Source organism: Crocodylus porosus, unplaced genomic scaffold, assembly GCF_001723895.1.
Source record: "Crocodylus porosus isolate Cpor-Errol unplaced genomic scaffold, CroPor_comp1, whole genome shotgun sequence".
NCBI classification, from domain to species: Eukaryota; Metazoa; Chordata; order Crocodylia; family Crocodylidae; genus Crocodylus; species Crocodylus porosus.
Window position 1 is genome coordinate 87,648,991 of NW_017728886.1, and position 16,615 is coordinate 87,665,605.

General features: G+C 42.7%; 1 protein-coding gene across 2 annotated transcripts in view; it reads right to left on the reverse strand.

Annotated features, from left to right (window-relative positions):
* AOAH (acyloxyacyl hydrolase) overlaps positions 1-16,615 on the reverse strand; it is a 158,505-nt gene that overhangs the window by 136,114 nt on the left and 5,776 nt on the right. For both annotated transcript variants that reach the window (XM_019538687.1, XM_019538695.1), the window contains exon 3: positions 3,850-3,945. In XM_019538687.1, the coding sequence (XP_019394232.1) occupies positions 3,850-3,945 (96 nt within the window). The remainder of the gene's footprint in view (positions 1-3,849; positions 3,946-16,615) is intronic.

Here is a 16,615-nt window from a genome sequence, read left to right on the forward strand (position 1 = left end):
GAAACAGCAATATATAGAAACAAGAACAAAGAAGCATATAGTCCTAGTACCCTGTCCTTGTCTTCAGCTAGTTTTCCCTTAAATATGGCATTGCAAACTCAGTGGACCTCTAGTTTAGCATCTGTAGATTAGACAACTGAGTAGTGAGAGACTGGCCACCTAAGCACCTCCACTTACCTTTATAATGCCTGAAAATTAGGTACTTGGTCCTAGGATGATCCAGATAGACAGGTTTAGGCTCCTAGGATGCCTACACACTAATGGGAAGTCTTGCATATCTCCCAGATTTAGTCACCCATGCTTTGCATAAAGTGAAAGGGGAGAGTTAGGTGCTTCCAAATGGCAATTTAGACAGCTGAGAGGTTTTTAGAAAAAGCCAATAAGACAATGCTAAGCCCAAGATCCCACTCCTTAGTGGAATTTGGGTGCTGCCCTTCACTCATGATCAAGAACACCTAGACAAGGGTCTGATAGACTTTTACAAGCAGCAAGCTGGAGCAACCCAGCTCCAGTCCAGTGCAGGCTCAGCAGCTTTAGCAGCATATCAGAAGCAGAGGGCTTCCCTATGCCTATGTTGGAGCAAAGCAACTAGGGAGCTGGAAGCTGTGCCCAAGCTGATGCTTCTCTTCACCTCCCTCAACCCTGCAAACTCCCAGGCTGTGGCACAGGTGCAGCTTCCAGCCAGCGGCAGCATAAATGCAACTAGAAACTGCATTTATGCTGCCACTGCTTCTCCCCATTCCTCCTCTTCTCCACCCTTGGCTGCAGCGTGGGCACAGCTGGAGGCTGCTCAGCCCTAGCACAGCTCCCCACTAGCTGGAAGCTGCACTCATGCTGCAGCCACAGGGTGGGGACGGGAAATAAGGAGAAGTTCCCTAGCTCCAGTGCAGGCATAGGCAAAGTCACCCAGACCACGTTAAACCAGAGCCAGGAGGGGAGAGGGCAGGAAGAAGTAGTAGTGGTATGGTCACAACTCAAAATTGTCCAGCCACAGTGCAGCTCTTTGCAGCCTGGCCCCAATGAGTGTGAGGACAAACAAAACCCTCCAGCTCGAAAGGCTGGATTTGTTGACCCCCAGACCCCTTATGAAGGTAGGAAAATAATGAGGGCATGGGGAAGCCTGGGAAATTATTTTCACAGTTGCCAAGCACTTCATAGTAGTCATCCTAGAAACGAGGGAAACGTCAGTCCAAGGCCTCCACAACCTGAGATGATTCAGACCCACATCTCCCACTTCCCAGGAGACTGCCCTAACCATCAAACTACAGAATGGACTGGTGCAAGGCACTCTCCACCCCTGCCTACTGAAGAAGCCGGGCTACTGGATAGTAGAGCTGTGTGAAATTTTGCTGGCCGTTTCGTTCCAACACTGTTTTGACCAATTTTGAGGTTGAAACAGCAAAATCAGAATGAAACAAAGGCCACTGAAATAGCCTCAAAACAAAATGAGGCTGGTTGAAATATTTTGACCATCATTTGGGATAGGAAGTCAGTCCAGCTGGGCTGACTTCCTGTCCCCAGCTCGATTTGGCGGGGAGGGTGAGGAAGCCCAGGAGGGCTGCTTTCCCATCCCCCATGCTACATCTCGCTGGGGATGGGAGGCAGCCTAGCTGGGCTGCTTCCTTGTCCCCTGAGCTACATCACACCGAGGATGTAGCGCAGCGGACTGGGAAGCAGCTCAGTTGGGCTGCATCCTGCCCCCGGCAGGATCTAGTGCTGGGGATGGGAAGTCAGCCCAGCTGGGCTGACTTCCCATCCCCAGCGAAACTCTAAACAGCATCGAAACAACCTTTCTGTTTCAACAGAATGGAACAGCTGTTTCGATTCTAAATGAAATTTGAGACAAAACACTGTTTCGTTGAACCCTTGGAAACTCAAGGCGAAACGGAAAGAACCAGACCCCAAAAAAAGGAATGACACAAGAGTAAATGCATAAGTAAGTACCTTGCCCAACAAAATCTTAATTATACTGGGCTGCAGAGGGCTGCAGCAATTGCTGTAGCTCATCCATCTTATCCCACATCAAATATTTTATTTCAAAACAAGTCATTAATCCTATTTCTTTAATTCCTTTGCCACAGTTTCTCTCTCTTGGATTTTTACAATCAATCTCCTGGTTAAAAACTGGTCTCCTGACTAGAATTAAATTGTGCTATTATCCTCTTGAAAGGGAACATGCACTGAATGGCAATAGTGCCATGTCTGATATTATCCCTGATTAAAATGCCCTTGGTAAGACTTGCCAACATGGCAGGTGGCTCAAGGATCCTGTAAGAGAAGGTGGCTAGCTTCCCCAATATCTCCCATAGTGGAAGAGAGTAGACTGCTTACTCTGATCTCCTGAAGAGAAGACAAGCCAGCTTGTTATAAAATGTTCCTTGCCCAAGGACAGCCAACAGACTGCCTCAATCTTTTTAATAGTAAGAAGGGGGGTGGCTTGCACTGTCATCTTCTCTAGAAAGTAGCCATTTAACAAGTCAGCAAGGGAGACATTTCTATGGACACAATTTCTTCTGAGCATAAGAAACTTAATGTGCATATATATCCAATGGGATATTCAAAACAAATAATGACTGTCTCCTGAGGGAAGAGCAAGGAAATTAAATCTCCCTGGATTGCACATATTACATTCAGCCTTTGATTTCAGGCAATATATCCACAGCCAATATTTACAGCTATTGCCCTGAGAGCCAGCTGATATTAGTATTCAGGCACCTCTCTTGCTCAGCTGTATGCATATGGATACAAAAGGATCAGCACACACAGAAGTGTGTTGTGGAATGAAAAGCTTGCTAGTGAAAAGAGAAGAAATGTCTATTTTCAGGCAGAGAGGTGCATGAATGGACTTGGAATATTCAGGAACAGAAATTGACCTTAAACCCAAATAAGTGTATAAAGCAACAAAAGAAAACTTGGGAAGCCAGAAAAAACTTAGTATACTTCAAATGATTCAGCACCAGATAAATGTAACCCTTTAGCAGTCTTCTTTCTGCTGTGATAAAACTCTTGCAGATATACTTGTATAGTTTTCATGGCCACAGAGATGGAAGTTCTGGCTGATTTCCAAGGTATAAATTTGCAATAAAGATGCCATTAATCATTTTGCCACTGACCTTGGTGTTTACACAGAAGCAATGCCTTACACAGAAGCGGAGTGACTCAGAAGCATTTCATAAAGGTGGCTATACTGCTTCTGGTTTGGGATTTAACATATGCAGATTAGTGCAACATGTTTGAGCATGACACTGCCTGGCAAGCTTTGTAGACATGCCCTTAGTGGAGAAGAAAAGAACCACCAAGGACTTAGGTATTCCACACCACTGCACTTTAAATTCACATTTTAATGGATTTTGCCATTCCTCCCCTGTGCCGATGAGTCTTAAGTGTCTTACACCTGATATTCACTCTCTCTGCCAGTCTTTGTAATTTTACAAAACATTATCTTATATCTGAAAATATTTTTGTCTTCCCAGTTGCTGTGTAAAGACCCAAACAAATACAGGGGAAAAGTGACTGAGTATACAAGTAAAACAGACTATACATAAAATACCACCAAACATACAATGTACAGAAGCATGGAGGAGTATGTCTATTTGTACGCAGGCATAATACAACTCACTTCAATTCCCATATACCTTTGGGATGAAATCTTGCCTCCTTTGAAATCAATAGCTTTATGCCAGTAACTTTAGTGGGAGCAGAATTTCACATCTGATTGTCTTCAGTTGCATTAATCTTAGATGATGTGCTAGTGCAGTTAATCATTTTAAGACTCGAGTGTGAATTTTTTAATTAACAGTGAAATACAGTGGTACCAGCATAACATAAGGTATATTATTTGGGATTTACCAGGTATGTAGTTGCATAGTCTCTCCAAAGCTGCTTTTGCTGTCGAGTTATGTAACTGAGCAAGCTGTTCAATTACTGATGTAACAAGCACGCACCCTGCAAGTAACCACAAGAAAGAGATCATTGTAACAACAGGTCAAGGTAAGGCACAGTATCTGGTGTGAGAAAGCGATCTCTCTGGCTATGTTGACATGAACCCTCAGACAGTCTGTTTCTTGGGAGGGTGCCCATGGCTGATGACATTTCTTGGGGAGGGAGAGGAGTGGGGGTCTATTTCTATTGTTATTCAAAGTGCCACTTATGAAGCTAACAGTAGGGCAACAAATGGAAAAGCCCGAATTTTACATAGCCATATTTGTTTTGTATTTCTGGGCAAAGGAGTTTCTGTGATTTATTTCTGTCCCTGTATGCATAGAACTGGATCTCTAAAAGTGAAACCAAAAGGGGAAAAAAGAAAAATATTCCCATAATTAAAACAGTACTGTAATCACTATTTTGTCACTTTCCATACCTACAGCAATATATGCCCATATCTGATTTAACTGTTATATCTGGACAGCCTGCTCACAAGCAGATACCAACACAAGTTGAAGGGTAAATTCTGTAGTGGCATCAGTTTGTTGGAGTGCCACCTGGCCTGATTCAGTACAGAACTTCCTCTGAAGTCAGGGAGGTTCTGCACACAGAGAGCTTGCCAGATCAGAAGTCCAAATAGCTAAATATTTACTAAGGCTAAAATAGTTCCTCATTTCACTCTTCTCCCTTTGCATAGTTGAACAGAGTTCATTTTCTGCATGCTGGACAAGTCAGGGATTGTTCACTGGTGCTCCAGCCCTGGAAAAAGCAAGAATATAGTCTTAGCACCTTCCCTGCACTAAATACAAAGGAAAGGCTGGTGCACCAGAAGAACAAATGATTCTGTGCTGAGACCATATTTCACTTTCACTGTGAGGAAGGACCACCATTGAAAAACTGTGCTGTTTGGGGAGCTAAGGTATCTCTGAAGATCCTAAGGGAGTGGGGGTAGCTCTATAACACACCTTGAGCAGAACTGTGGTTAAAAAGCCAAAATCTAACCCAAAATTAAATATTTCTCTCTCTTGCATCTCTTTACAATGAAGCTGTCCTCTCCCTCCAAGTGAGGACTCTGATATTATATAGGAAGCTATATTTGATAATGCAAAGTCTGACCAGAGTAATTTGTGGAAATTTGACATGGGCGGGCAATTATTTTAGGCAGAGGGCCACTTACTGAGTTTTGGCAAGCCACTGAGGGTTGCATTACAGGCACCTGGGGCAGATAAGTATTGATTTTCTAAATTTTTTAGGGACCCCGCAGGCCAGATAGAATGGCTTGGTAGGCCATATCTGGCCCGCAGGCTGCATTTTGCCAACCCCTGAATTAAAGTATGACCTTGGTAGCACATCATGGGCTACCAATTAGTTAATCTGGGAGCCAAACTAGAAACCACTAAATCCATCTGTTGGGATTCAACATGGCTGGACTAATATAGGACCACAAGGAGGGTGAGATCACAGGTTTTGCAGTGATGCTTTATTGAGATGAAACCTACCTGCAACATTCAGATCTTATTTCCTTAAAGCATAGGGTCATTTACCACTAGCAGTTTTTTCTGCCTTATTTCTTCTGGGGGAGGGAGGACCCATAGCAGGGAGGGACACTCTGTTATTGGCCCTGCCATAACATGATATTCAACCTAAAAAGTTGTTTTTTTCTAACATAAGGGAAATGTTTCATTTGGACTATGTTACAAGGTGAGGGTGGAGGACAAAGACCCTTCAGTTGTAGCGTGTCAAAATTAACCTCTTTATTAGAGATTAATAAATGAGAGATTAGAGAAAGAAAGTCCTTTCTTAAAAAGCAATAATACTATATAGAGGTAAGAAAACCTTTACTCTCATATATAGTAATCCAAAGATACCAGTGGGAATAACAGTGAGCTCACCATCTCCTAGCAGTCATAAAATCCTGCTTCCCTACACTTATTAAACAAAATCCTTGACAGGACTCATTTACAGAGTGTGATTTATAAGACTTATGGTAGCAGTGGGTACCTGTAGCCAACAAACATGAGAGAATAAATGGAGATGGATGCCAAGAAAGAAAAACAGTAGCACACTTCAAGGGATAACACTGAAGTAAAAGCACACAAAAGAGTTCATAAAAAAGAAAACTGACTGCAAGGAGTTTGATATTTTTAAAGAAAAACAATTTATTTATGTTTCATTCATTTTTGTTGTGTGTGGACCTTAGTGTAAAAGTGACCCTTTACAGAAGACAGGGATGAAGATGTAGTAATGAAAGCCACACCATGCATTAGTAGCATAAAGGAGAAAATGTGAAGATGGGAGTGGGAACAGGACACACAGGGCGGCAGCAAGGTCACCATTACTGGCTGTGGAAAGGGCAGAAGGGAGGTACATGGTACATGACAGACCATGAAATTCAAAACAAAGCCTGAAGCAGAACTCAGCAGAACCTTGAAGGTAAGAGCAAGAAGTTTAAGCTGATGTCAGGCAAGAAGTAATCAATGGAGTGGGCCTAGAAAAGGAATAACCTGACCTAATCAACATATTTCAGGCATAGATATAGCTACAGGGAGGGAAAAAAAGTCTCCTCAAAATTACATTTCCTCCTATACACTGTGGTTAAAATTGCATAGATGTTCATTTAGAAGGTGAGTATCTCTTTCCTCTCGCTCAGCAAGCTGTCACTTTGAGCAGACAAGGGTGACAAAGACTGCAACAGAGGAATAATGTTCAATTTGTCTTTATTATATAACACAGGGCACAGCACTGCTAGTACTTTGCTCTCCAAGATCCTGACAGCACACCCTCTGTATCTCCTGCTTGGTATATACTCTTCCACTTCCTAATTAACAAAGCATAAAGCTGCACACTAGTTTTTCATTCAAAGCACTGCACTGTAGTGCTTTGTTTCAGCCCTAGTCATGATTACAATTACAGTTATCTTTATGCGTCCTCTTGTACTTTACTGGATGGGAAGGAAATATCTGTTACTGGGCTTATGACTGTATTTTTTTCCTTCTGTTTACAGTAACTGGGCAATATGATACCCAGTTCATATTGCAACCTTCAGTTGCAGCACCAACCACAACATGTTTGTGGTTAGGTAGGAGGGAGAAGGATGAACACCCTGTGTGGTGTCACTTCTCTTGTGCTTTTCACAGTTTTACTCTAGAACCCCAAAACCAAACTGTACAGCATAGCATTTTTATATTTCAGATGCAGCAGCCTGCCCATAAGGTTAATGCAAAGATATTCATTTAACTTTGCAAAGTTACAAAAATGCAAGTTAAGATTTCATTTTGGTATATTCTTCATCTCAGGGTAAAACATTTATCATAATAAATCTCTCACCTCAAGACAGAATGACACATCTTGCAGGTATAAACAAGAAGTCAAGGGCAATATGAAACTTCTCTGTGCCTTAGATCACTCACTTGATAGAGTGATCATTATTACTGCATCTGAATACAATAACTAATATAATATCTATAGGGCATGTCTACACAAGTCATTAATATGACTGAATATACTCTGGCTCAATCTGAGCAGGAGTAAACTAATTGTGATGTCACCGTCTACACATGTGTTCAAGCACAGTAATTTACTGCGCTGCTGGATAGCACTTGAATCTGACAGCACTGTCTGGCAGGGCAGTAATTTAGTCTACTACACCCTAACTGTCATGCACATGTAGATGGTGATGCTTTACTGCACAGCAAATTAATATGCTGCACAGTAAAGCATCTTATGTAGATGTCGCCAAAGGGCACTTTTACATATGCTCTGGGGGTGGGGGAGCAGTGCTTTAATTAAAGCAGCTCCAACAGCCTCTCTAAAACACCACCCTGTCTCCTGTATCAGCATCCCTATGCTTAAAAATGGTGGTGGGGGCACTTGAACTAATGCTTGTTCAACCAGCTTTAGCTCATGCACCCCCATCACCACTTTTAAGCAAGCACAGGGATGTTGATACATGAGATGCAGGAGGCTGCTTGAATGTGGTAGTTGCCGTGCTTCACATTGGAGCAGTCTCCACGCTCATGTATAGATATAGACACCCAAAGTGTTTAATAGAAGACTCAGATTACTTCTACAAAGCTCAGCAGCTTGCTTCATGTTTTGTCCTGGGGGTGCAGATGGAGTAGAAAACATTTTCTCACTCTTTCTTCTAATTTGGTTTTGAAGACTTGTCCTCAATTATCAAAAAAAAAAGTTCCTTTAGAGCATGTTGTGAAGTCAGTCATCTCTTCTTGCATGTCCTTCCAGAAGAGAAAACTCTTGACAGAGGATTTGTCAGCATGTTGCCCTGTGGTGATGTTGTTGCTATGCCATGCACTTCCTTTTGAAAGTATTAAAGTATGGTGCAGTAACTGTCCGTACTGCACCATACGCAGTGCATGGTTATTTTTAGTAGCTACTTCACCATAGTGGCATGCTGTAATGAGGGGGAGAGGGGGTGCCACTATGGCGAAGTAACTGCTGGTCACATGTAGACACCCATGGATGCTATGTCACCATAGTGATATGCTACGGTGACATAGTGTCACGTGTAGATATGCTCAGATAGTAAGCTATGGACTTCATTAACACCATAGGTCTAGTTCCAGAAATAGGCCCCTGGTTTTCATCTGGGCTTTTGTTGACTGCATTGTCCAGAGAACTGCGATGATCTGTTTGGGTCATGAAATAGATTTAGTTGGACCTTGATCATCTGAGGCTTAAACAACAGCAGTTGGCCTGAAAATGGCATAAAAAATTATCTGTAAACTACTATGGAGTGATTATCTGAAGGATCCTCAGAAGATTTTCATCCAGAGCGCATTTCCATCTCCATTGTAGTAACTCCTGTTAATACATCCCAATATATTATTAGGGTTTGGTTTTGTTTGTTTGTTCTACAATATAGGACTTTTGACATATTAAGCTTCTATCTGCTATAACCTTCATGTTCTATTCCATAATGGTTTGCAGGGATGCTTTGTTCTAAATCCTGAAGAAGACTGGCTGCCCACCTAAGCACTTGAGCATCATCAAGTCTTTCCACATCAGCATGTGTGGAATGGTGCAGTTTGATGGTACACATTTGAAAGAATTTGAAATCAAGAATGGTGTCAAACAGGGCTGTATCCTAGGTCTGATGTTTTTGGGGATTTTCTTCACTGTCCTACTCAAATATGCATTCAGTGGCTGTTCAGAAGGAGTAAACCTTTGGACCAGATCTGATGGGAAACTCTTTAACCTTGCTTGACTCAAAGCAAAAACAAAAACTTGAGAAGTTCTCGTCTGTGAAATGCTCTTTGCTGATGACACAGCAATTGCTAGTCATTCACAAGCAAGACTATAAAGTCTCATAGATCGCCCTTCTCATGCTTGTGATGATTTCAGTCTGACCATTAGCCTAAAGAAGACAGTAGTCATGGGTCAACAAGTTGGCTACCCTCCCAAAGTTAGAATAAATTATAAAAGCCTGGAAGTGGTTGAAAAATTCACTTACTTAAGCTACACCATCTTGCAAAATCTTGGCTTGGAAGCCAAAATTAATGCTCGCATTGGAAAGGCAAGCAACACCATGGCTAACCTTCAAAAGAGTGCTTGGAAAAACAAAGCGCTCACTCTGTTGACAAAGATGTCCATCTACAGCGCTTGCATACTTAGCTCTTTATTGTATGCCAGCAAAACATGGACTTCTAATGCCAAGAAGAAAGAAAACTAAACAGTTTCTATCTTCAATGTTGCTGCCTTATCCTGGGTATAACACAGTGTGACAAAATCTCCAACTTTGCTGTTCTGGAATGAGCCAACACAACCAATTTGCATTTCTGAGACAAATGCCTCCATTGGTTAGAACACATAAAGTGTATGAGCAATGGCCAAATCCCAAGGACATACACTATAGTGAGCTGGCCACTGGCAAACATCATCTTATATGGACCAAGCTCCATTTTGTTGCTATCTGCAAGAAAAACCTTTGTCAGCTGTGCATTGTTGGCCAACACTGGGAAGCAACAGCTTCAAACTGCTGTGAGTAGAAAACCACCATGACGCAGGGCCTATGTTGCTTGGAGATGGAGAGGATCAATGGTGATCTACAAAAGAAGCGTCAGAGACAGGCGAGACAAAATGGTACTTGTGTTATACAAATAGACATTTTGCCTATTGCTTTTAATCTTATGTGTTTTCTTGAATTTTGCATTGCCTTAAGAAACTCCATTTTATATTGTTCTGTATCTTGACATAAGTGTTCAACATTTGTATGCTGTGAGAGAATGGGTGAGAGCGTGTCTGTGGAAAAGGAAAACAACAGCTGGCAATTGGCTAAAGAATGCAGACAGATAAAAGACCCAAACAAGAAGACTCTGCCCCAGAACAGCGAGATAACAGCAATTGACCTTCAAAGAAGAACACAGTTATAACACAGCAAAGCCCAAGGACTGGGTGAATTCACAAGTTTATAAAAGATGGGGTGAGACGCATTGATTTGGGGTCTTGTCATCTTGGAGCATTGGCTCGTCTGATGATACGGACTGGCAGAAGCCCGGCTCCTACTTGTGATCAACTTAGCTGGCCACTGAGTTGATCTGAGTACTGATAAGACTGGTAACGTATACCAGTGCAAAACAGAAATTGGGGTATGAATGGGGGGTGTGCTTAAACGTGGCTTCTTGCTCTATCCTCCCTCATAAGATCTCGCTTGTGATTTGAACAATTGGCAATTTGTGTAACACTCGGCATGCCAATGCAAGCTCAACCAAGTTTGTATTTGCAATTTGCCAGAGGGTCTGCTTGTCACCCATCAGACTGTACAGCCAGTCAAGAAGCTGTATTGGTACCTGCTAACCTACTAAATGCGCAATCCCCATTGTCTCCCAAGACCTATGGCTGCCAATGAATGAATAAGTGATAGGACTGTTAACACACTCAGTTTCAATCTGCTATAACCTTCATGTTCTATTCCATAATGCTGCAGCCTAGCCAGTTGTGCCCCATTTTGTGTTTGTGAAACTACTTAAAAAAGTACCAGTCTTCCAATATTTGAGACTGCTCATATAAATAAAATCACTCAGCTGTGTAACTTTCTGGAGGGTCCAGGATCAGGATAGAATTCCAATTATAGTTAAATCCAAAGTAGCTCTGCTGACTTCAAAGGGTGTAAATAACTTGCAATTAATTTTTTTTTTTAAATCTTGTTGGTCTAATAAAAGATATCATCTCTACTACAAGTCCTGATTGCCTTTTCCTGTAGACCAATGCGGCTACAACCTGGATACATGGCGCATGGAAGATATCAAAATTTAGCCAATATTTAAAATGAAATCTTCATATTTTCTCAAGCAGGAAGCAACAGTGACCACCTGAAACCTGACATCCTGCTCCTGCCTTTGTTTCAAGGTCATTTGCATCATCACAGATCCTCACAGGAGGTGAGAAGTTCCATAGCAGCTATGTCCAGAGGAGTTTTCCATCTATTGCCTCCTCTTTCAAATCCTACAAAATATGAACTTTCATTTCTACCCAGGAGAACTTTTACAATCTTCTCTCCAATGCCTGGTGAAGGGTGTTTATTTTTTTTGGTCTAATAAAAGATATCATCTCTACTACAAGTTCTGATTGGGTATAAATAAGTAGACTCTGGCTTGGAAAGTGTACAGTCCTCAGGATAGGGTTTGGGTTTTAGTGCACACTAATATTATAATTATACCATATTTTACACACACACACACACACACACACACACACACATACACACAGTCACACCCCTTCCTCTAGGCTTGGCATCAGCATGGGAGCTCCCTTTGGACTACATTTGCTATGTTAACATTGCACAGGAAGTAGACAAAACATAAAAAATATTAACAAATCTTTGTAAGTCTTCTATAGTTCTTAACTCTGTTGGCTAAAAATGGAAAAATCATTAGGTAGATAAAAAGGGAGGAGAGGGTGTCAGCTGCTTTTGAAGACCTGGTGAAATCACGCTGCTTTTATCACTTATAGCAGTGTCAAAAGAATATTAAAGTGTTTTAATGCCATGGGCTTCAGGAAAAAAAGTAAGTTACTCAGTTCCAGAAAGCTGTTTACAGATTGTTTTTAACCAGTGGATTGCTTCATTTTATTTGTTTTTCATGTTGCATAAGCAGATTATGGCAAGTTATATTGATTCCATAATTAAATTTAAAAACTTGCATTTTTTTGCACTTTTGTATGATTTTTTCATAAGCAAGATTTAAGAAATTGGCTTTTCTGTGGGACTTAATAATTTTCAACATCTTGGCAGGCTGAAGAATGGTTTCTTTAGAAAAAAAATGCATTGGTATTATAATGCCTATCAGCCATTAGAAACTAGACTGGCATTAATAAAATGTCTGTCTCTTTCAGTCATAGTTTCTCCTATCTGCTATTAATTTATGAGGCAATAAGAGGGAACCATAACCATTTTGCTCAGCAGCAGTAATCTGAAAATTCACATATCCGGAAACACTTCTCCCCCTGTATTTGAAAAGAGTGTTTATTAATAAAACAACATTTTCACTAGTCTTGAAAAAGAATCACATCCCTCAAAAATAAAGTAAGAGCAAGAGACATTCATAATTTGGCCATGAAGCCCCTGGCAAGCTGAGCAGACTATTTAACTTAATCCACTTCTGCAGGAAATGTATGAAAGAATCTATCGTTAGAGTATATTTATGGATGCCGAGAAGCAGCCAGGCACAGTTGCCTGTTTGGTTTTCAATTTTAGATAAAATTTGTCTGAAGCCAGAATGTCATTAAATGAGTTTCCTGGCACCCTATGCAAATACCCAGCTTTCAGCATTATTGAATGGGAACAGTTTGCCATCTTTTACTCTTGATCCAAGGTGCCAGACAGTGGAGTTCTTGCCCACCCTTCTGCCATACTAGTTAACTCTTAGCCTCCAGTGAGCTCGCCCTTTCAGAAGGGCAGTTCAGTCATGAATCTAAACATTGGGTGGCTTTGTACGCAGATAACCTGCATCACTATGCCAGCTCTGAAGGCTAGATAGCCACTGATCCTTTCTCAGACACACAGGAATAGGAAGGAAATACAAAGCTTACCCTCTTGTGCAGCCCAGATAATGGCCTTTCACAAATACAAAGTAGTACTTTGCTTGTCAGTGGGCATGTCTACATGTGCACTGGACCGCACAGTAAAGTCATTTAGTATTTGCTTAAGCAAGTACTAAATGACTGTACCGTAATTGGTGCTACAGCACAATCCTGATGCCAAACATATTTTTTCCCATGCTACTGTGCAGTAGTGTCAGTGTCACAGTTCGTGCCTGCCAATGCTACATCACCATAGCAATGAGCTACAGCCATGTGGCTCATCGCTGTGGCAACATAGCATCTCATATCGACACACAGACTAGGTTTTTTCCTCCTTGGAGCATCTCACTAAAAAGAGTGGTGGATGGAGAACAAACTATGGTTTTGGCTCCCCAGGCCCAAGTTGCCTCCAGTGCAATTGGCCACTTGTTAATAAAGGAGGCTGTTGTGCCACATGAAAGGGTACTGCAAGTTACTGTCTATTCCCAGCAAGACTGTCTATTCCCAGGCAGCATACCTTCTTCACTACGGTTGAGTTGTGAGGTGGGAGTCTCTGTGGAGGAGCCAAGGCACGTCCTTGCCTTGAAACTCTTTTTTTTAAGTGAACATCATTTGGTGAAAGGCAAGTTATCTGGCCCTCCAAAATACCTATTTGAACCAGGGATTATGGCTCGGACTTTGGATGGGTTTCACCCAGAGTATAGAAATTCCACTTCTCCTTCCTGTCTCTGTGAATCCGAGCAATCTTTACTCGCTCTTCTGAAAACAATGAAACATATAGCAACATAGGCTTCCATTGTTGTTTCCATTGGACATGCCCATTTCCACTGAACTCATTACCTTATTTATATATTGATCTTACTTCCTGACTGAAGAGGTCACAGATCAAAACAGGGAAATCTATTCTGCGTGGTTTCACTGCTGCTCAGGCCTGAAGCAAGGGAGTTGTAACTTTCCACTGTGTGGAAAGTTAAAAGAGACATGCACAATTGCAGTGGGAGTAAGGCAGGGTCTCATTTCTGCTTTTCACTAGGACTGGTTTTGCTTCTCTCAGCACATAGCATTCAATCCTATTTAATCAATGTACAGACCTCCATGAAATCCAGTTCAAGTTTGATGGAAAATATAGACAGATGATATACAACAAGCCATTCTCTTGCTTTCTGTTCGTAGAAGAGTGATGTTTTGCAAATGTATAACTATCCCCATGTGATAAACATTGTAAGTTTTTCCTAATATTATATATCTGTATCAAGCTATAGATAGATATCTAGATATATATCTATATCTAGATATACATGTATATCATTATCAAAATATAGATATACATGTATATCTATAGATATATGTCTATATCTCTCTCTGTATAAAAGAGATGTTTATCAGACATGATGAACACTTCTCCCATTTCCTATGATTACCTGATATCAGGGTTGGATAAATGCATAGGCAAACTAGGCACATACCTAGGGCCCTGAGCAATGGGAGGCTGGTCCTTCCCTCTGTCGCTCTAGCGCAAATGATCCGAACCACCTCCCTTCTTTTCCCTTCCCCTCTTCTCCACCAGCTTTCTCACCATGGCCACCCCTAGCCACAGCCCTGAGCCCCGCTTCTCGCATGCAGCAGCAATGGATTGGGGAGGGGGGTCTTGATCAGCCAGGGGGCCATGAGTTTGTTTGCCTAGGGCCCACTAAAGGGCTACTCTGACCCTGCCTAGTATCATACTGCTATTGCTCACCTTTCCATACATCTCTTCAGATACTACATGCAGACGAAGAGACTGATGCGATGAGGAGACCATACAGATGACTATGTACAGAGTTATTCCAAAATATGTATTCCTGGGATTAACTCCTGGTAACAAGGAATCCCAGCCCTGTTACTATTCCAAGTCTGAAGAACAAGGGAGGAAGACAGTGTTCCTTTAAGAATCAGATTTTTGTAGCCCAGAGGGGAAAGATCTCAGACTACACAAATTCTGCCCCCAGGACAGGGGGAGCACCCTGGCCCTGGGCCCTGCAAAGAGAGAGAAGCCCCATCCTGCATAGGCAGCAGAGAGCAAAGCCACAGTCTCAGCAGTGTATCTCAGGGAAGGGAGAAAGAAGTCACAAGAATCAGTGGAGAGACAGGGCAGAGGCTATTTAAGTAGGAAAAGCTGAGCAAGGTTGTTACCCTACTAGCTAGGCAGTAGGCTGGAGGGAAATAGGTCTGTGACAGGATTAATAGCAAGATTAGATGACTGGCAGGGGTGGAACTAGCTTGTACATAGGCTTGTCTTCAAGGCCAGGGGCTATGTAGTCTTAAGGGTGGTGCAGGCCAAAGAGTTGAAGAGGGATTGAGGAATTCAGTAGGGGTGTGCAAAACAGGCTATATTCAATTCGGATTTCATTTGGCCCAAATCAGGGACAGTGATTTGATTTGTTGATTCAGGTCAATGTCCCTGATTTGATTTGGCTGACTCTGAATCTGAAGATTCAATGCTGATTCGGAGAATCAGTGATTCAGACATAGACATAGCTTTAAATGTTTTTTTCTATGTACCTTGAGGTACCGGGTGCAACTTGTGAATGCTGCAATACTGGGGCAGACGTCAAGTTCCACAGGGGTGTGGGGGCTCCTCCCCTGTGCTCAGCGGCAAACTTCCCGTCCACTTCCAGGTCCATTGGGGAGCACGCTCAGCGATCTGCCACGGGGGGACCCCAAGTGCACCCCCAAACCCAGGGGCTATGCAGTCACCGAGTCTGGAGGACACAGGGGACCCCCAGCACACGCTCTGGTGGACCCAGAAGTGGATGGGAAGTGCTTCTGGTCCACTTCCGGGTCTGCTGCTGAGCACACTGGGGATCCCCCTGAGCTTCTGTGGGACACTCCGTGCACCCCAGCATTGCAGTGTTCATGAGCCACCTGGTACCCTGAGGTATGTAGAAAAAACATTTAAAGCTGTGTCTGTATCTGAATTGCTGAATCTTTTTGAACCTCTCTGAATCGATTCGGAGGGCTCCGATTTGATGTGGAGAGATTAAAGGGCCCTCTGATTTGATTCAGATTTGGAAATTCAGCCCCTGAATTGGGCTGAATCTCCACTGAATCGAATCAGAGACTGAAGCTTCGCACAGCCCTTGAACTCAGGAAGCTAGTGGAAACTGGCTTTGACAGGGAAGTTTCTCCTGCAGTAAATATATTTGGAAGAGCTAGTGATTTTAGGTGGAGGTTTTCTTTATTACTGGAAGCCTGGGAATGGCTAAAGAGGCAGCTGAAGACCACAGAGAGTATCTGGGAGGCACTCTATGCTCTGAGCCGGCAAGGGTCAGGGACCTGGTGGGCTGAGGGGCCAAAGCCCCAGGAAAGCCTTCTGAGAACCATGGGTCCGATGGCATGAGGGGTTGAAGCCAGGGAAGAGGTCTGCTAGGACAAGGGGTCTGGTGGACAGAGTGGACTGAAGTTAAGATGGCAAAGGGTGGGCTGATGTTCAGACAGGACCCGGGGCCCAGGAAACATTGCAGTTAGCAACAGCCTTGCAAAGGCCAAAGCCCAGTGGGCTGAAGTGCAGGTAGAGGGAGAAAATTTGGTAAAGGAAGCCCTGTGAGGCATGGGTGAAACTATGAGGGAGGCTGGAGGACATGATTAGGACCAGTAGGACCAAGTCTGGTAACTG